Genomic DNA, 21,263 nt, shown 5'->3' with positions numbered 1-21,263 from the left:
AAGGGAAACAAAATCTCGTGGCTTGCTGGAAATCTCACAGAAAAGATCCAGAAGTGTCAGGATTCTGAGTACACATGACGTCCAGGCTGGAGGTCATGTGTATTCATTATCAGGACACTTGTGTATGTGGCTGCACATCGTTCTAGTAAGAACACTATGTGCTGTGTAAATGAATGGAGGGGAGTGCATGATGCTGACTGGTCACTGATTGGTTAGCATCATACACTTCTATTCACAACGCCCAGTTAGTAAAACAAGTAAACACGCCCAGTTGTCCATTTCAAAGCTCATTTGCATATATATAAAATAGCTCATAACTTGGCCAAAAATGAACGTTTTTTTTAAAAAAACAACACGTTACTCTTATCTACATTGCAGCGCCGATCACATGCAATAGGAGATAGGGGTTTGAGAATCTGGTGACAGAGCCTCTTTAATGACCGCCCACTGTCTTTTGAGGTTTTGCAGCAACGTCTTTTGGTGATACTGCAGTAGAGGGTGGTGGGGGGGGGGGGGTTAATGGTTTCCTGAGCTCTTCTGTTGTAAGAATGAGCGGTTACTAAGTACTCCAGTTCTTTCAGCAGCCTTCTGCTTTATAGCGGGGATTGGAGGAACCTCTGAACTAGAACTTTAACCCTTTGATCACCGCGGTCAGTAACCGTGGCATTATCCTATATGGACAGTGACGTCAGGAGCAGTGCTGCAGTCCGTAGGCAGAGTGCTAGCTGATGCTCTGCTTGGGGACTCCAGCAATAGGCAATGTGCCAGCCCCTTGATAAGACGCTGACACGAATGGCACACGAAGCAAGCCCTCAGTCACGTGGGGCCGTGGCGGTGCATCATCAATATTAGGAAAACGACAGGACTTCCGGCACCACTTCACCGGGTTTGAACTGCGCGATTCACTCCAGAATTAAAAATGAAAGTACACTAGTAAGTGACTTCTTTTCACATAAAAATATAAATCTCAAGCAATTTTTGGGCCCCGGATAACCCCTTTTAAAAAGAAAAAAAGTTATGGATGACGGAATGCGAGGAGACAAATGCGATATAAAGATTTTGTTACTTGGTACTAGTGGCTCACTAAATTTAGGGAAGGGAGCGTGATCTCTAAAAAGGCCCCTTCTCTCACTAAATAACATGGCACAATTGTAGGCAGTTTGATACCTTATGGAGGAAGTAGGGAAAAATGTTATAGGTTTATTAGTCATATTTGGTAGAATTGACGGTAAGGCTTTTTCAGTGTCGGGTGCCGGACTTGCATGGGTTTTGGCATTCTTCCGGTGAATGTTTCTCTAAGAAGCAGCGATGTGCTGTAAACCATAGCAACCATTTGGCCGCCTGCTGTGACTCTACCGGTGGAGTAAGACTAATAAAAGCTTAGCCGCCATCTAATGCAATATGTTCTATTCCTTCTGTCTATTAAAGATATACAAATATCAGATTCAGTGTTATTGGGCAGGAAAATTGGATTTACCTCTTTTGTAAGATTACTTTATTTTAATCTCCATTAAATCTCCATTATTTTAAACAAGTGCAAAATTGAGGTCGGAGCTAAATTTTCTGATCTAGACCGCCAGCCAAATCCCTTACTTCTTTTCACACAGCCATAGGCTTCAGGGTAAACTGACTAACAAGCAGAGGCTCTCCATCTAATGGCCATTTGATGTAATATGTCTCCTCATAGCGGCCACTTCATAGGGAAAAGAACAGCCGACAGCAACTTTCCCTAGCATATTCGGCTGTTTCTTGAGGGTCTCGGTAGCCGACAACCCATGTGGTGAGTTAACCCCTTCAATTGTATGGCCCAAGTGGTGTGCATTTAGCCGGATCAATACATTAGCTACTCTCATTGTGGACAGCTCTATGAGTACATGTGAGCGCCTAGTTAACCTTTATATCATTTGTACGTGGAGATCGGTGGTAAAAACAATAGAGACATTTTAATATTTACTAAAGGCTGGGTTGTACGGAGCGTAAAAAACGAGAGATAAGTGAATTGTTAATACGTTTGCTGACTATGGGGAGGAAGTCATTGACTTTGTGACAGCTGGAGTGAATTGACATGCTTACATTTTTTTTAGGTAAATTATATCTTCCACCCCAGTGTGTAGTTCCCTTGTCCTTCTCTGTAAATGTCCAGAAAAATGTAGTCCCCAACATGTCCTTCTAGAATAATAGATTAAATAGTAAGGGATGTGGGGGGGGATGCAGCTGCAGTTTTTCACTCTGTGTCTGCATGCTGTGAGAGAGTGGGGAGACATCTAATTGGTTCAAACTAGGGCTGGGGAATGCAAAAAAACGAAACTGAAATTCAGCACAATTAGGGTATGTTCACACGGCCAAATTTCAGACGTATACGAGGCGTATTATGCCTCGTTTTACGTCTGAAAATAGGGCTACAATACGTCGGCAAACATCTGCCCATTCATTTGAATGGGTTTGCCGACGTACTGTGCAGACGACCTGTTATTTACGCGTCGTCGTTTGACAGCTGTCAAACGACGACGCGTAAAAATACAGCCTCGTAAAAAGAAGTGCAGGACACTTCTTTCAGACGTTTTTGGAGCTGTTTTCTCATAGACTCCAATGAAAACCGCTCCAAAAACGGACGTAAAAAACGCAGCGAAAACGGCGCGAAAAATGCGAGTTGGTAAAAAAACGTCTGAAAAGCAGGGTCTGTTTTCCCTTGAAAACAGCTCTGGATTTTCAGACGTTTTGGTTGACTACGTGTGAACATACCCTAAATCAACGTCCTCTTGCGAATTTTGGTTTTATGAATTCTTTTTTCCCCGTTTAAACTCTATCTGCATCTTCAGGACGCAGATACAGTTGAACCCAAGGGCAGAGCAGTCGACCGTAAGGTACCTGCTCTACCGTTGACTATGTATCACCGGACGCGAGGCAGTGACGTCATCGTGCCTGTCTGCGCCGGGCCGCACAGACCAGAGGGATCTCCTCCACTTGTCGTTGGAACGGGCATAGGTGAGTATGTATATTATTTTTATCAGGCACTATTGGGGATGTGGGTGCAGCTATGGGGGCATTCTACTGTGTGGGGCAGCTATGGGGGTGCGTTGTACTGTGAGAGCAGCTATAGGGGCATTATACTGTGGAGGGCAGCTATGGGGGCATTATACTGTGGAGGGCAGTTATGGGGGCATTATACTGTGGAGGGCAGTTATGGGGGCATTATACTGTGGAGGGCAGTTATGGGGGCAATATACTGTGGAGGGCAGTTATGGGGGCAATATACTGTGGAGGGCAGCTTTGGGGGACATTATACTGTGTGGAGGGCAGCTTTGGGGGGACATTATACTGTGTGGAGGGCAGCTTTGGGGGACATTATACTGTGTGGAGGGCAGCTTTGGGGGACATTATACTGTGTGGAGGGCAGCTTTGGGGGACATTATACTGTGTGGAGGGCAGCTTTGGGGGACATTATACTGTGTGGAGGGCAGCTTTGGGGGACATTATACTGTGGAGGGCAGCTTTGGGGGACATTATACTGTGGAGTGCAGCTATGGGGAAATTATACTGTGTGGAGGGCAGCTATGTAGGTATTATACTGTGTGGAGGGCAGCTATGTAGGTATTATACTGTGGAGTGCAGCTATGGAGGCGTTCTACTGTGTAGAGGGCAGCTATGGAGGCGTTCTACTGTGTAGAGGGCAGCTATGGAGGCATTATACTGTATGGAGGGCAGCTATGGAGGCATTATACTGTGTGGAGTGCAGCTGTGTAGGCATTATACTGTGTGGAGTGCAGCTAAGGAGGCATTCTACTGTGTAGAGGGCAGCTATGGAGGCATTCTACTGTGTTAGTGGGCAGCTATGGAGGCATTATACTGTGTGGAGGGCAGCTATGGAGGCATTATACTGTGGAGGGCAGCTATGGAGGCATTATACTGTGTGGAGGGCAGCTATGGAGGCATTATACTGTGTGGAGGGCAGCTAAGGAGGCATTATACTGTGTGGAGTGCAGCTAAGGAGGCATTATACTGTGTGGAGTGCAGCTATGTAGGTATTATACTGTGTGGAGTGCAGCTATGGAGGCATTATACTGTGTGGAGTGCAGCTATGGAGGCATTCTACTGTGTAGAGGGCAGCTATGGAGGCATTCTACTGCGTGGAGGGCAGCTATAGAGGCATTATACTGTGTGGAGGGCAGCTATGGAGTCATTATACTGTGTGGAGGGCAGCTAAGGAGGCATTCTAATGTGTAGAGGGCAGCTATGGAGGCATTCTACTGTGTAGAGGGCAGCTATGGAGGCATTCTACTGTGTAGAGGGCAGCTATGGAGGCATTCTACTGTGTAGAGGGCAGCTATGGAGGCATTCTACTGTGTAGAGGGCAGCTATGGAGGCATTCTACTGTGTAGAGGGCAGCTATGGAGGCATTCTACTGTGTAGAGGGCAGCTATGGCGGCGTTCTACTGTGTGGAGGGCAGCTATGGCGGCATTCTACTGTGTTAGTGGGCAGCTATGGAGGCATTCTACTGTGTGGAGGGCAGCTATGGAGGCATTATACTGTGTGGAGGGCAGCTATGGAGGCATTATACTGTGTGGAGGGCAGCTATGGAGGCATTATACTGTGTGGAGGGCAGCTATGGAGGCATTATACTGTGTGGAGGGCAGCTATGGAGGCGTTATACTGTGTGGAGGGCAGCTATGGAGGCGTTATACTGTGTGGAGGGCAGCTATGGAGGCATTCTACTGTGTAGAGGGCAGCTATGGAGGCATTCTACTGTGTAGAGGGCAGCTATGGAGGCATTATACTGTGTGGAGGGCAGCTATGGAGGCATTATACTGTGTGGAGGGCAGCTATGGAGGCATTCTACTGTGTAGAGGGCAGCTATGGAGGCATTCTACTGTGTAGAGGGCAGCTATGGAGGCATTCTACTGTGTAGAGGGCAGCTATGGAGGCATTCTACTGTGTAGAGGGCAGCTATGGAGGCATTCTACTGTGTAGAGGGCAGCTATGGAGGCATTCTACTGTGTAGAGGGCAGCTATGGAGGCATTCTACTGTGTAGAGGGCAGCAATGGAGGCGTTCTACTGTGGAGGGCAGCAATGGAGGCGTTCTACTGTGTGGAGGGCAGCTATGGAGGCGTTCTACTGTGTGGAGGGCAGCTATGGCGGCGTTCTACTGTGTGGAGGGCAGCTATGGAGGCGTTCTACTGTGTGGAGGGCAGCTATGGAGGCATTCTACTGTGGAGGGCAGCAATGGAGGCGTTCTACTGTGTGGAGGGCAGCTATGGAGGCGTTCTACTGTGTGGAGGGCAGCTATGGCGGCGTTCTACTGTGTGGAGGGCAGCTATGGAGGCGTTCTACTGTGTGGAGGGCAGCTATGGAGGCATTATACTGTGTGGAGGGCAGCTAAGGAGGCATTATACTGTGTGGAGGGCAGCTATGTAGGTATTATACTGTGTGGAGTGCAGCTATGGAGGCGTTATACTGTGTGGAGGGCAGCTATGGAGGCGTTATACTGTGTGGAGTGCAGCTATGGAGGCATTATACTGTGGAGGGCAGCTAAGGAGGCATTCTAATGTGTAGAGGGCAGCTATGGAGGCGTTCTACTGTGTAGAGGGCAGCTATGGAGGCGTTCTACTGTGTAGAGGGCAGCAATGGAGGCGTTCTACTGTGGAGGGCAGCAATGGAGGCGTTCTACTGTGTGGAGGGCAGCTATGGAGGCGTTCTACTGTGTGGAGGGCAGCTATGGCGGCATTCTACTGTGTGGAGGGCAGCTATGGCGGCATTCTACTGTGTGGAGGGCAGCTATGGAGGCATTATACTGTGTGGAGGGCAGCTATGGAGGCATTCTACTGTGTGGAGGGCAGCTATGGAGGCATTCTACTGTGTGGAGGGCAGCTATGGAGGCATTATACTGTGTGGAGGGCAGCTATGGAGGCATTATACTGTGTGGAGGGCAGCTATGGAGGCATTATACTGTGTAGAGGGCAGCTATGGAGGCATTCTACTGTGTAGAGGGCAGCTATGGAGGCATTCTACTGTGTAGAGGGCAGCTATGGAGGCATTCTACTGTGTGGAGGGCAGCTATGGAGGCATTCTACTGTGTGGAGGGCAGCTATGGAGGCATTATACTGTGTGGAGGGCAGCTAAGGAGGCATTATACTGTGTGGAGGGCAACTAACGAGGCATTATACTGTGGAGTGCAGCTATGTAGGTATTATACTGTGTGGAGTGCAGCTATGGAGGCATTATACTGTGTGGAGTGCAGCTATGGAGGCATTATACTGTGTGGAGTGCAGCTATGGAGGCATTATACTGTGTGGAGGGCAGCTATGGAGGCATTATACTGTGTGGAGGGCTGCTATGGAGGCATTATACTGTGTGGAGGGCAGCTATGGAGGCATTATACTGTGTGGAGGGCTGCTATGGAGGCATTATACTGTGTGGAGGGCAGCTATGGAGGCATTATACTGTGTGGAGGGCTGCTATGGAGGCATTATACTGTGTGGAGGGCAGCTATGGAGGCATTATACTGTGTGGAGGGCAGCTATGGAGGCATTATACTGTGTGGGGAGCACTATGGGGGGCACTATACTGTGTGTGGGCAGTGTCGGGGTATTTTATATACTAGTAGTATACAGCAGGCTCGGGATAAATATTAAATGGCGTGGCATGCAAAAAGGGGTGTGGTCTATATTGTCCATTAATCGTAATCGAGGTTGCATTTTCAATTAATCGTGATTTTGATTTAGGCCATAATTGCCCATCCCTAGTTCAAAGCCGATACAAAGTTGACAACCAATATGGCTGCACGTCAGTTTGTCGAATATTATCTGCCACAACTCAATTGAAAAATTACAATATCTTAGGAAATTGCCAGAATTGCCAAACTTTTGTTGTCCCTTCAATTCTTTATTTTCAATTTCAAACTTTTATTATATTTCATGATAAGAAAATAGAAATAGTAATCGTAGAAACAAAACAACATACAAGTATAAAGGAAATCAGAAATCGCTGAGAATTTCCCAGAGGTAGAACTATGTACGGCCAATTATTTTAATGTTTTCAGTAGAAATCTTCTTTAAAGAGGCTCTGTCACCACATTATAAGTGCCCTGTCTCCTATATAAGGAGATCGGCGCTATAATGTAGGTGACAGTAATGCTTTTTATTTAAAAAAACCGATCTATTTTTACCACTTTATTAGCGATTTTAGCTTTATGCTAATGAGTTGCTTAATGCCCAAGTGGTCGTATTTTTACTTTAGACCAAGTGGGCGTTGTGCAGAGGAGTGTATGATGCTGACCAATCAGTGACCAATCGGCCTCATGCACTCCCCTCCTCTGCATGATAATGTAATTAACAGCTAATTATTATCTGTACTCTTATACTAACACATTAACGATACTGAAGTGTTTAGACAGTGAATAGACATTCCACGGGATGTCTATTCACAATCTCTGCACTTCGTTACTCTGTCTGTGATAGTTACAGCAGAGGAAGCGTAATCTCGCGAGATTATGCTGTAAATGACAGGTTACGAGATTACGCTTCCTCTGCTGTAACTACCACAGAAACAGTAACGAAGTGCAGAGATTGTGAATAGACATCCCGTGGAATGTCTATTCACTGTCTAAACACTTCAGTATTGTTAATGTGTTAGTATAAGACAGTACAGATCATAATTAGCTGTTAATTACATTATCATGCAGAGTCCTATTCCTCTACTGTTCTGTGTCAGTATTCACTGTAGGTCTGGCATTCTATTCACAAACCAAACAGATTAGGATGCCCTTTGCTGGAATGCATTGTAGTGCATTGAATTTTTAAGACTGATCTGTAAGCTGCATCTGTTGGTTCACAATTTTGGTTGCCTCCTGGGACAGCTTTTTGATATAAATACTATACAATCTTATGTCTTACCTCTGTCTTGCTCTAGGGAGCCCATGTGACGATTAATGCCCGTGCTGATGAGGATGTAGAACCTGATTCTATCATAGAGAGGGTTGCCAAAGCTTCCGGAGCCAATTACAACTTCCATAAAGAGACCAGCAGAGGCAGTGATGCCCCACAGGGCCCAGTGGTGAGGAAATCCAAGTGGTTGGAGATGGGTCCGATGCTGGAACTCCAATGGGGTGGGAAGACAGAGAAATAATATTGGTAATAAAGAATGGAGCGCACTAACGTGATATTGATGTTTCCCTTTTTTTTTTACAACAGGGCTCTGTATACCAGAAAACAAATGCAATGTCTGAAATAAAACGCGTTGGAAAAGAAAACTTCTGGGCTAAGGCAGAGGTGAGAACCGCCAGTAATTGTGCTTATAGCTGCTGCTTGATGTGGCATTGCTGGCATAACCCACCGTTCATTCTCCACATGCAGAAAGACGAAGAGGAGCGCATACTGGGGGAACAGAAGAGAACAAACTTGGAGAGGGAACGATTGGAAAGGGAACGCAAAGACAGAGAGCAAAAAGAGGCAGAGGAGAGGGAAAGACGGTTTAAGGAAAGGGCAGGAGCAATAGATTCTCAAAGGTAAGTGGATTTCAGATCGCACTCCTTAGTCTCCAACCTGTGGTTCTCCAGCTGTTACAAAACTACAACTCTCAGCGTGCCATGATTGCCTCTGGGCATGCTTGGAGTTGTGGCTTAGCAGCAGCTGGAGAACCACAGGTTGGAAACGACAGTCCTAGGGGAGACTTATTTATTAACATTTCTCTGCTCCCATACAGGAGGCAACAGCAAGAGGCAGAAAAAAAAGATCGGGTGAGTGTTAGGGCAATGGTGGTGCTGAATGCAATAAAATACAATTAATAGGAGGCAGCTAAGAATTAAAGCGAACGTCCGGACAAATGATAAAACTCGACACGCAACTTCTCCTGTCTTCAGTTTCCAGGACAGGAAGTAGCTGTCTGATATCTACCATTGTCAGCCATATTAGTGCTTGGAGTGTTTCTTAGTCAGTCACCCAGTCGGTCCCCACCCTCTCGTCTTCTAAACAGTCAAAGGTCCTCCCCTGATTTTCAGAGAGAATTTTGATTGAATTGCTGTCAGTACAGTGCGAGTTATGATCTGGTATCTGGGACCAAGTCATTTTGTCCATCAAGAAGTTATATATTTACCCTAATTTATAACCAATAATGTTATCAGGTTGTTGTTGTTTTTAAAGCAAATCTAGGGAGTAATTAAACTTTGAGCTCAGTGAGGGAGGAAGTAGCTAGCTTCTAGCTGTCATGCTGGAACATGGACTTCTAACATACAAATTTTGTTGTATACACCCTGAGAGAGTGGCTCTCGCTCTGAAGAATGTGATGCGGCCATGGGATACATGGTCGTCTATTTATTTGAATGGGCGCCACGAAATACAACATTTCCCCTGCAAGAAAATGTCTAGCCTCCTGCATCTTTCCCTGGCGATATTTGGTTTCTGAAGCCAGACCCACGGTGATCAGCAGATAACTGGAGTAGCTAATATTCATGTGACCAGTAGAGGGAACTGCTGAGTTACATGTAGGTGTATTGGGAATGGTGTAAAGGAATCGGTTGCATGAGATAACCTGCCACTGTTGGTTGGAGATGCAGTAGTGTGTGTGGGGTTCTTGCACATGAACAGTAGTCAGGTATAGATGATCCAAACACATTTGCTTATAACATTGATTCTCCAACGCTTCTCTGGTCACTATAACAGCCAATTCAAATAAAGGCAATAACGTCTTAATATCTTCTCCAGGACACTGCTGCTCAAAGGTCATCAAATGCACGTGAGATGTTCCTACAAAAAGAGCGCTCTATGCCTAGTGCACCTCAAGTGAGCACACAGCCGGGTGAGTATCAGCGCCCGCTGATAAGAGATATGTGATGGTCTTGTGCTGACTCTCCGTCACTTTGTGTTTCCTGCCGCGTCATGGAGTATGTCTTTATCTGTCTCATGATGTACGTTTTCAGGAAGGCTGCGCAGTCCCTTCCTGCAGAAGTCGACCAGTCAGCCTAAGCCAGAGTCTCCTCCATCATCCCCTGTAAATCGTGTTCAAGAACCCCCTGCACCCCCTGTGTCTCGTGCCCATCAGACACCCCCAGAGTCTCCTGTTGCCCTTGTACCTCATGCACCTCCAGAACCCACTGTCCATGTGAAAGGTACACAAATGTAACCAATGGCATTTGCAGTAGGCCGATATAGATAGATGTGTGTGTGTGTGTGTATGTATGTGTGTGTGTGTGTGTGTGTGTATGTATGTATATATGTGTGTGTGTGTGTGTGTGTGTATGTATGTATATATGTGTGTGTGTGTATGTATGTATATATGTGTGTGTGTATGTATGTATATATGTGTATGTGTGTATGTATGTATATATGTGTATGTGTGTATGTATGTGTGTGTATATATATATATTTATTTACTAAGCTTATATGAGTGTGTGTCTATCAGCAGAGCAAGCCTTAGCCTCTCGGCATGAGGAGGAGGACGAGGAGGAGGATTTGTACCAGGAGCCAGAAGAAGAGAGCAATGTCTATGAGGAGCCTCCTCATGTGGATTCTGGAGTAAGAGATTTCTCCTTTATAGCACTTGGCGATCTATGTTGTCGTCTTTCGACTGCTGCAATTATTGACTGCTCTCTCTCTGTGTCTCTCTCTCTGTTACTTCAGGTGCAGCAAGAGGAGCCGGTCTATGAGATTGGGGTGGAAGAAGACCGAGGACTGTGTGCAAGAGCGCTGTACGACTACCAGGCTGGTGAGTGGGCACTGGAGTGTGGCAATCGCACCAGTCAAACATTATTTCATTTTTCTGGGAAGAGATGGCATTACATTTGACTGGTGCTCCTTGATATAATACTATAACATAGGCAAGAATATGAATACTAAGATAATGAAGGATGGAAAAGGGTCTCCTGTATGAACAACCCCCTTTCAGACTGTGTGTCCCACAGTATGGGTGACACGATTGGTTGCGCTTTCTTTGCACTGGGCTTTATATTGCTCCCTCATAGCTGCAGTCTGTGTGATAAGGAACATGTGGTTGTCATAGGAGTCAGTGGTCTTTGACACCCACATCCCCTTTTCAGACATAAAAACAGGTTGTCTATGGTGAACTGTAATAAATGTTCCTTCCTGGGTGTAAAGTGATGTATCTAAGTGGAAGCTGCTATTGCTAAGAATTCGTATTAAGCATTATACCACGTTGATTTGGGTAAAATAGGTTGTTTGTAAGTTAATGAAATGCCCCTAAAAATCTCCCTAATCCACATACTGTTAAAATGAATCTCTGGTCTATTTACCTGCGCTTGGCCCCTGTCAGTTCTGTGTATGGACTATGCCTCAGTGACATTGTAACCGTAGTGTTTTATTATCTCGCTGCCATGTTATATCACGTCACTATGGATGCAATGTCAGAGACCTGGTGTATACACAGATCCAATAGGGACCAGAAGATGTTCTATTGAGCCTCATACACACAGCTTTTTACTGGGCACGGGTCTGCGATACAGAACCCATAGGCACTCCGTACACAGCCATGTGGTGCCTCCGTTAGGCATCCTATTCTCCCCTACAAGCAATGCTTCTGTGAAAAAAAGACCTATATGTGCTTCCAATTTTACGCACCGTTTTTTTTTTCCTCACAATGCATTATGGGCACACAGATTTCTACGGGGGCCGTGGACATGTGTGGGACTCTTCGATCACCCCATTTAAGTGCTCTGATTTTTATGTTGCAATACTAGACATACGCCATAACAACCAAGCACATCCCGATGGCTAATAATGGTTCGGTCTGGTACCAGTAAATAGAACGCGCAAAACTGCATTGATGTGTCTGTAGTCTGCACAAGGGGGATAGTCGTGTAGCATTAGGAAATAGACCGTGAATTGATGGGACGCCACTATAGTTTGCATATGAATTAACTTGAGGGTCATGATTTAGCTGCAGTTCTGATGTCCTCTGGTAAAGCCGCCTCCATTCTGTGATGAATAGCCGCGATATTCGTAACGAACGAGTAGTTAATCTAGAACGACAGATGGAGTTGTGGGTGGAGGAAATCCTGTGGGCTGACGAATTGATCATCGTGCGATCGTTATGAATTAGTCATAGTTTGGAGGTAGAGAATAACGTCTGGTACGTGGTGTGAACTTCCAGGTGTCAAACGGATTCACAATGTCTGTATCTTAATTCATACATGTTGGTAGCCAAAAGTTTCAGCTGTCTGTAACATTTTCTGCCATCCAACAGTTTTGTGACTTCTATGTGGATTTCAACATGCCAATCCTTTGTTCGTCTAGGAGATAAGCGTTACCAGTTCTGTCTGGCAGCTGCTTATATCCCTCACCCTATTGAAATAAAAACTTGCCAGACAGATCCTCACACGCATGTTTATAGGAGTCGGGTGAGCGCTTTCTGCAGTATCTTATATGTTTGATCAGTGGTGGTGTAGTCCATTTCTCCCCCCCCCCCCTTTAGCGGGCACTTATATCTTGTCCGCCTCTTCATAGGTGGGATGCAGGCTGCTGGTTAACGTGGCCACTCACGTGTCACATCCTCTGCCGGTGCTAATTTATATTATTGGGGATCTGTTCAACGGGTGCAAAGCCGGACAGACTCCTCCTCCTTTTGCGGGGTCTTCTCTTTCTGGAGACACGCGGGGCGGTCTATGGTTCCCATATATGATTCATCTCGCTATAATTGAAAGAGAAGTTCCACATTTGTACATGGTTTTGTTATTTTTAATATAGAACAAATTTTTCGTAGACTTTGACACCCCTGCTGGACCCGGCGCCGATCTGTTCTATGTCACATGTTGTTTCTCGCTGCTTCCATTCAGCAGGAGGGGGAACAGACTAGCACTATTTATATAATCTACTGTATGATGGGGTTTTGTGCATGTCCTTATGTAAAGAAAATGTCCAGTACAAGCTCATTCTCATTTTATTCCTTTATGTGATAATTAGAAATGTCAATATGATTCCAAGAAAATATAGGAAATATATTTCGGAATATTGTACATTGGTATTACTGTATGAAATGTTGTACTACATTAGTGCTCTTCACTCTACAGTTTGGTTGCTATGGGAACTCTGCCTAACAACCAGTTTTACCAGTGGGGTTGTCAGGCAGCACAACCCTAGTAACCAGTCTGTCTCAGGTTGTACAGTTCTGCAGCTAAGGGTAGAATTGACCTTAAACTGAGGGCAGAGAAGCTTTGCATGGAGTTGTCCGCATTGGACAATTTTTTGTTAGGTTTTCCCAACAATAGGCTGACAATGACCACAGCTGGGACTTCAGCAATCGCTGGGGAAAAATGTACATTTTCCCTGCAGTGCCACCACAGGTTAAATTAAACATTACGCAGTGCCCTTTGAAAACCATGGGCTGTCCATGCAATGCACCGACCATTTGGGGTCCTCCAGAATAAGATACTCTTTATAGCTGTTCTCCACTCTGGCTAATAGATGAGAGTTGTTCGGGTATCCCCTCTATTAAGTTAGACATTTCCTAATGCCCTGTTCACAGAGTTTTTTGACGCGGAATTCGTGTCGGAAACCATGCCAAAAAAAGGGAGACAACGCCTCTCTTTGATTACAATGGAAGGTGGAGGCGTTTTTTCCCGCAAGCGGAAAAAACGTTTGCGGGGAAAAAAAATCGGCATGCCCTTCTATAGGCGTTTCCGTCTCTGACTTCCTATTGACATCAATGGGAGGCAAAGAAAGCGGTTTTTGCTGCATTTTTTGCCTACGGCGCTCAATGGCCACAACCGAAAAACGCAATGAGAAACATGGCAAAGAGGGCAGGCAGGTCAAAACCTGAAGGAATTTTGAGGCAGATTTTTCCGCCTGCAAAAAAACCTCTGTGTGAACAGGGCCTAATAGTGTATTTGAAAATGATGTTTTCTAAAGCCGACAACCCCTTTAAACCATGCTACTCCCTATCCCTTACTCCTGCATTAACCAAGTTTTGGAAAGTGATATTTAGGTGGAGGTTCCCTTTAATTCAAAGTCCCGCTGCTCTAGAGAACACAAGCCGTTAATGATTAGTTTAGAAACCCTTCGTTGTTTAAGGAGCTGTGGAATGTTCTATTTGGATTCTACCCAGTCCTTCTACACAGTTCTACCCAGTATCCAAGCTAAACAGACACAACTTAATCCTGCACCAAGTGAACCACAAACTACTGTGTCGCTGTACGAGACATCCTGCATGAAATATAGCTGAGGGTTACTATGGTAATCCACAAGACTGTAAGGTAATATCATAGTGACTTTATCATACTCCATGGTGATCCTAAAGTATTTTTTCTAAGTAATATCTTGGAATAATAAGCAGAAGCATGATGTAGAGGATGTGACGCAGTACTGGAGGGTATCTGTACACTGCGTGCTTTCTAGAAGGACGGGGCTATTGATTCTGTCGGAAAACCGGAAACCAGCCGGAATGGTGACGAACGGAAAGCATTAGCGAGATTAGTGAGATCAATGGTGACTGAAACGGAAGCTGAGCTGTCCGTTTCACTTTCCGTTGCGGGGTTCACCCGACGGGACCCTCTGACGGAACCCCGGAACGGAAATGAACGGTGATGTGAACAGGCCCTTAGAACAATTGGTGTGGCTAAGAAGACCATTATAACAAAGCTATTAGTTCACATTACTGACAGCAGACTAGCAATAACACGCTGTCTGTTACCACGGGAAACCAGAAGAATTTTGGAAGCAGCTAGAGTACATAACGCATAACTGGAAATGGTTCCAAGATCATTAAGCAAAGTATTAGAAAAATGTTTTAGATTTTTTTTAAAAAAATTATATAGAAATATATATATATATATATATATATATATATATATATATATATATATACACACTAGTCCGCAAAGAATTGGAATATCATCAAAAAGTTAATTTATTTCAGTACTTCAATTCAAAAGGTGAAGCTCCTATATTATATAGATTCATTACAAACAGAATGATCTATTTCCAGCATTTTTTTCTTTTTATGTTGATGATTATGGTAACCGTTAATGAAAACCCAAAATTTAGTCTCAGAAAATTAGAATATTATATAAGCCCAATTTAATATATGCACTCAATACTTGGTCAGGGCTCCTTTTGCATGAATTACGGCATCAATGCGGCGTGGCTTGGAGGCGATCAGCCTGTGGCACTGCTGAGGTGTTATGGAAGCCCAGGTTGCTTTGATAGCGACCTTCAGCTCGTCTGCAATGTTGGGTCTGGTGTCTCATCTTCCTCCTGACAATACCCCATAGATTCTCTATGGGGTTTCAGTCAGGCGAGTTTGCTGGCTAATCAAGCGCAGTGATATTGTGGTTAGTAAACCAGGTATTGATACTTCTGGCAGTGCGGGCAGGTGCCAAGTCCTGCTGCAAAATTATATTGGCATCTCCATAAAGCTTGTCAGCAGAGGGAAGCATGAAGTGCTCGAAAATTTCCTGCTAGACGCTGCATTGACTCTGGACTTGATATAACACAGTGGACCTCTCCTCCAATCTATCCTAAACTCTGCAACTTCTCTACTTCTCATCCCGTTCCTCTAATGCCACCCCCACCGTCACTCCCTGTACTTGCTGCCCTTTGCACAAAGAATCCAGTTTCGAATCCTCACTCTAACCTACGAAGTCCTATCCAGTTCTGCTCTAATCTAAACTTCTCTAATTCACACTCAAATTCTTCTCTCGTGCTTCCCCTCTCTTCTCAAACTCTCTCCCTCATTCCACCTGACATTCTATAGCCCTCTGAACACTCATTCAAAACGTACCTCTTGCATTTCCCAACTGGTATTCCACCACGGACATGTCTAGAACTGCTTACTCCATTTCCTGACCTTTTTATCTATTCCCGATGGCTATATTCCCACAAGTCGGATACGCTGCATATCCAACCTAGAACATGTACCTAAAAAACTAAAAAATTGTGGGGGCAGAATCGCCGCTGCGGAAAACGAAACAGAAAAAAAATAAAATCCAATACTTCCCTCACTGACTTTGCCATAGCGAAGTGTCCCTCTGTTCTCCGTGCAGACCGGCCACTTGTGATGACGCTGAAGTCCACATGGCTATGACCAGTCCCGGGGGGCAAGTATAGACTTTTTTGTTTTTTAATTTAAACAGAAAAAAAAGGTGGTTGTTTTACAGATTTGACATTTTTATAGCGGAAATGCAGCTTTTCCGCTGCTAAATTTACAACATTTTCTATTTGTTGCGGCTTTTACCTCTCCATTGAATTCAAACCTGCAACAAAGGAGCAACGATTGCAGCATAAATTATCGCAGCATAAATTACCGCAGCATAAATTGACATGTTGTGGATTAAAATATGCACCCAGGATTTTTTTTTATTTACAAATAAAGTTTATTGTAATACATCAGAATTACATACAGAGTATTGAAATGTATGAAAAACATAACGGTGTACAAAAGACCACAGTAATTCAATACAGCAATACGACCGTGGACCATGAAATGCAGTACAAAATAATAGCATATAAAGCAGTATAAAACAAGCCGGGAATCTAGCAAGTATATACTCCTTGAATATTTATGAACCAGCGTGCAGCGCCGATCTCGGCCTAAGGCATAATATAAAGAATTAGGGTATGTGCACACACACTAATTACGTCCGTAATTGACGGACGTATTTCGGCCGCAAGTCCCGGACCGAACACAGTGCAGGGAGCCGGGCTCCTCCATCATACTTATGTACGATGCTAGGAGTCCCTGCCTCGCTGCAGGACAACTGTCCCGTACTGTAATCATGTTTTCAGTACGGGACAGTAGTTCCACGGAGAGGCAGGAATTCCTAGCATCGTACATAAGTATGATGCTAGGAGCCCGGCTCCCTGCACTGTGTTCGGTCCGGGACTTGCGGCCGAAATACGTCCGTCAATTACGGACGTAATTAGTGTGTGTGCACATACCCTTACTAGTTAACGAGGAACTCAAACCGTTTCCACAGGTGTAAATGTAAATTATTATAAGACCGGTAACATTCAGCGGAAGAACAGGACCAGTATCTCTACAGCATAGGAAGTGAGATTGTATAGCGCAGTGTATAATCGAATGAGAGAAGGGCGAACTAGATATGGGTCAAGCAGGAGTCACATCAATGGCAGAAAACCGATTAAGGGCTTGGGGGCGAGTCAAAGAATCCATGTTGGGAAGAACAGACCGAGGCAGGAAACTGCAGCGACCTGTGCCAAATTTTGGTGCGTTCGAGAGGACCACTTCTATTTTGGTGTAACCACTTGTGAGGTAACCTGATACCAGCATGTGCCGTTCCCACACAGACGGCGTACGCTTCTGTGAATGGAACGGCTCCCGTTCGTATTCTCTATGGGGTTGTATGTGCCGTATTTCATCTCTGTATGTGCCGTTAATCAACACAGAGATTAAAAAAAATAAATGGCAGCCCCCATAGAGAAGTAAAAGTAAGAACACAGTAAAAAGTTTATAGTCCCAACACTAATAAATAAAATGTTTGTTTTATATTTTATTAAAAGCAATATAATAAAAAAAAAATACTAAATCATGACACCTTCCCTTTAAGATTTTCCGCAAGTCCGTTGATGAATGGCGCAATATAAATAATATGTAAGGGGAACGAGGCTACAAAATAACTTTTTTATATTGTGTTCCGTTTATTTGAACAAGTTGTCTTTTTTGTTTTTTTTTTCTACACAGCTGATGATACAGAGATTTCATTTGACCCTGACCAAATTATCGCACACATTGAGATGATTGACGATGGCTGGTGGCGCGGATATGGACCCGACGGGCACTATGGAATGTTCCCTGCCAACTATGTGGAATTGATGGAATGAGAGATGATGGAAGAGATTGAGGAGGGACCTTCAAACCAGAGAGGCCCCTATCGCACTGAATCAGTTATATTATCATGGGCTGTAACCACACAAGAAACACTTAATGTAACTCGTATGTTCAACTGTGAGGCAGGCGGCTGGTTCCTTACACAGTACACACATATTTCTTCCTACAAGCCACGTGCGTCCTTTTTTTTTTTTTTTTTTTTTTTTTTTTTTTGCGCTTTCTCATAGACCAAGGAGTTTGACCAAAGGATAACTCCACTTCCAAGGTTTATTATGGTACTTTCTCCTGTCTTTGCATCACAGTGACCTCTAGGGGGCAGTGTTTGAGGACCAATTACTGTTTATTATTATTTCTTGTGCCACGAGGTTCCTCCTCACATTGTCTTTCCTACCCCTATTCTCTTTCTCACGGTCACCTTTTACTTGAGATTGTGGCTACTGTCATTTATTTTACATTACACTTTTATCTGTGAGTTTTTTTTTACACAAGACAAAAAATCTCCCAGGCTTTCGGGACAAAGAGCACCATTCCATATCCTATTTCATTCATTCCTTATAACTAAAGATGGCCGCATACCACCCAATTTTATGTACCCAACAGGGCCAATAATGGGGCTTCTAAGGGGCTCTTATCAGAAGTGCTCATCCATGTTCAAAACAACTGTACAATATGTAGAAATCCCCTTTCAAACTGCCGGATCCCCCCCAACGTGACATGCCTGACCTATTTCTAACAACAACAGAAAAATCACCAAAAAATGCAGGGAAGACAACGGCAGCCAGTGCAATATCCCTGATCTGTCCAACAATGTCACATGACTGGTAGCATTTCCCCTCCGACTTCATGCTTGAAAGGATGTTGCTTCTGAGCTGAAACACGAATTGCCTTTCCTGTATCTTTCCTAGACCCGTGATGGAGATTGCATTGACTGCTCTTGTCTTCCCTGCATTTTTTTGCTTATGGGTCTAAATGACATGTCGTTAAAATTATTATCATGTCATCATTAGAAAACTCTTTCAAACAACTCATGTTTACTATTGGCCATTCCTACCGTTTGTGAATTAGTGTCCAGTTTGATACCAGATACGGTGAGGAGAATATTGGCCAGACTACCTGAATAGGATCTTATTGAATTTCCCAAAGCTTTTGGCCGGTCCATATACTATATTCCAATCTGCTGTGCTCGATCTATACAGTAAAGGACTGAAGAGTCCTTATAACAATAGCTTGAAAGTCCAGATAGATTAATGTGTTGAGCGTGGTTTACCATTCCAATGCTACAGCCTTATGACATCAGTTTTACTACATAATATAAGGTTATTCTCCGATCGATCATTCTTGCACCACTTGTGTCTTTCTACAAAATTGTCTTGTATTGTGCTATTTGTTACAATCCAAGTAACTACATAAAAAAAGTACCATACCAATCAACCAATCAGATGCCTGCTTAAAAAAACTTTTCTAGTAAAGTTTTGTAACTCTTAAAGCATAATTTCACTTAACAGCATTCTGTAGATGCAAGTACAGTAACAATGCTAATATATTGCTTTACTGCTTTTGTGTCAATTATAAGTCTTTTCATGCTGTTTTCTCCATTCATATACACGACGGCTTTTAAAATTTGGGTGGTTGCCCTTGGAAACGGACAGCAGGCCTAAGAGTTTAGCTTGAACCGTATAACTCGGTTTCCGACATGCACTACTCTTCCGTTACAGGGAAGCAGCATCATTTTGTATTTAGCTTTAGCTATGAATGGAAAAGATAAGTAAAGTAAAGGATTTAGAACATATCCGTTTTTAGTGAATAATGTTATTTTCCCCAAAAAATTACATGTGCCGTTCCTGTTATTTCTCCTGGAAATGAATGAATACGTTGACAACTGGGTGTTATCAGAGAGGGGGTGTGTCCCTGACCATAGCCAACCAGTGCTGCGTGTGTCTGTATAGGGACACACCCCTTGGACAAGAAGAATGGTAACACCCAGTTGTCAATTTATTTATACATTTCCAGGAGGAATAACCAAGGAACTGCACAATGGAGAGTTCTAAGAAAAGATGCTCCAGAATTATTTCATGGGGAATACAAGTATTTACAAAAATAGACATGTCAGAAAAGGTGACGGTTCAAGAAAATATTCACAATTTGTGAAAATCATGACTGATGATTGCAACCGGTAATAGTATAGATTTTGCAATGGTTTTTTTTTTGGTTTTTTTCTTGCAGATTGAGTATTCTCAATCTGAATGTCTAATCTCTCATAACAAAAAGTGTCTGCCATGATTCCACCTTTTGTTTATAGTATCGATACTCTGCTGTGGGTGCTGGGCGTTGTATGGGAAGTCATTGAAGATGCCCTCCACAGGGCCGGCTTTTCTTGTCCTTTTTTTGTGGTTTTTTTTTTTAATTCCTCAGTCTGTGAAAATCTGTCTAAATTGTTATGTGTAAGGGGGTGCAGTAAAATTTGATTCTCTGAAATCACATGGTAATTATGTTGGAACTTTTTTTTTTTTTTTTTTAAATCATTAGAATACAAAATAAAAGTCTTTGATAACATAAGCACCAAATGTTTCTTATTTACCATTCTAGTGGTTGGTGTGACTGTGTTGGACCCATCTGGGCTTAAAATGGTTGTAAACAAAAGCATGTAATGTATGTGGGAACTACTCCCATGCACTGTTCTCTCTCCAAGCAGGAAGTCACAGCAGATGAGTTACATGAAGTAAATGAGCAGCAGTAGGCCATCCTCAAACACATTAGATTGTTAGTGGGATCTACCGACAAATGTTTTTATTTTCTTTATATCCCATTGTTCTCCAGAAGACCATATTTACTACAGTTTTGGGCTTTCTTCTCAAAAGAGGTTTCACTGAGGTTTTTTAGAGTCATGTTCAAGCTGGAAGCTGATCACTGTGTTCTCTACAATGCAAGGTTTAAGAATAAGAAAAAAAGAAGCCTCATGTACATAGTCGTATTACGGCTCTTTACAACCTCAAAGTTGTACGGAGCCAAAATTCTACACTATTGGACCCTACGCATACCTCCGATTTCATGCAAAGGTTTTCTCTGTCAGATTTACATATACTCAATCCAAACCAAGAATGCTTCTAGGGGAGAATAACCCCGTAATATGGTGTCGCATGGAGCACCATAGGGTGTCCGATGGTCTTTTTACCTCTCCAATGGATGAATGAACATTTTTTTGTGGATAGCGGATAACAAGACATGTGGTTTCTGTAACAGGCACTACCCTGGCTGCATTATGATTGGTTAATAGTACGAGTGACAATGGAGCAGGGGTGAGTTAAGAGGGTTCGGTACAGTGCTCGAGACACAATCTATAGTCCACTTTTAGTAGCGTAGCCTGCAAATTAAAAACAAAAACGGTAAAACTAACAAAAATAAGGGGACAGTGTCAGACTGTGTAGAGACGCACTCTATTTACAAGGGGAATGGTAACACCTAGTTGTCCGTTTA

General features: G+C 43.7%; 1 protein-coding gene across 4 annotated transcripts in view; it reads left to right on the top strand.

Annotated features, from left to right (window-relative positions):
- DBNL (drebrin like) overlaps positions 1–20,334 on the top strand; it is a 31,058-nt gene extending 10,724 nt beyond the window's left edge. The window contains exons 5-13 of one of the 4 annotated variants that reach the window (XM_075858670.1): positions 7,908–8,051; positions 8,189–8,266; positions 8,351–8,502; positions 8,700–8,733; positions 9,698–9,791; positions 9,913–10,101; positions 10,398–10,507; positions 10,613–10,697; positions 17,643–20,334. In XM_075858670.1, coding sequence (XP_075714785.1) covers positions 7,908–8,051; positions 8,189–8,266; positions 8,351–8,502; positions 8,700–8,733; positions 9,698–9,791; positions 9,913–10,101; positions 10,398–10,507; positions 10,613–10,697; positions 17,643–17,782 — 1,026 coding nt within the window. In that variant the 3' untranslated portion in view covers positions 17,783–20,334. Of the gene's footprint in view, positions 1–7,907; positions 8,052–8,188; positions 8,267–8,350; positions 8,503–8,699; positions 8,734–9,697; positions 9,792–9,912; positions 10,102–10,394; positions 10,508–10,612; positions 10,698–17,642 lie in introns of all 4 variants that reach the window. The other 3 variants (XM_075858668.1, XM_075858672.1, XM_075858671.1) reach the window with 3 other exon arrangements.
- The last annotated feature ends 929 nt before the right edge of the window (positions 20,335–21,263 follow it).

Source organism: Rhinoderma darwinii, chromosome 3, assembly GCF_050947455.1.
Source record: "Rhinoderma darwinii isolate aRhiDar2 chromosome 3, aRhiDar2.hap1, whole genome shotgun sequence".
Classification (NCBI taxonomy): domain Eukaryota; kingdom Metazoa; phylum Chordata; class Amphibia; order Anura; family Rhinodermatidae; genus Rhinoderma; species Rhinoderma darwinii.
Note: the sequence above shows the minus strand (reverse complement) of the source record. Positions and strands in the feature narration are given on the sequence as shown.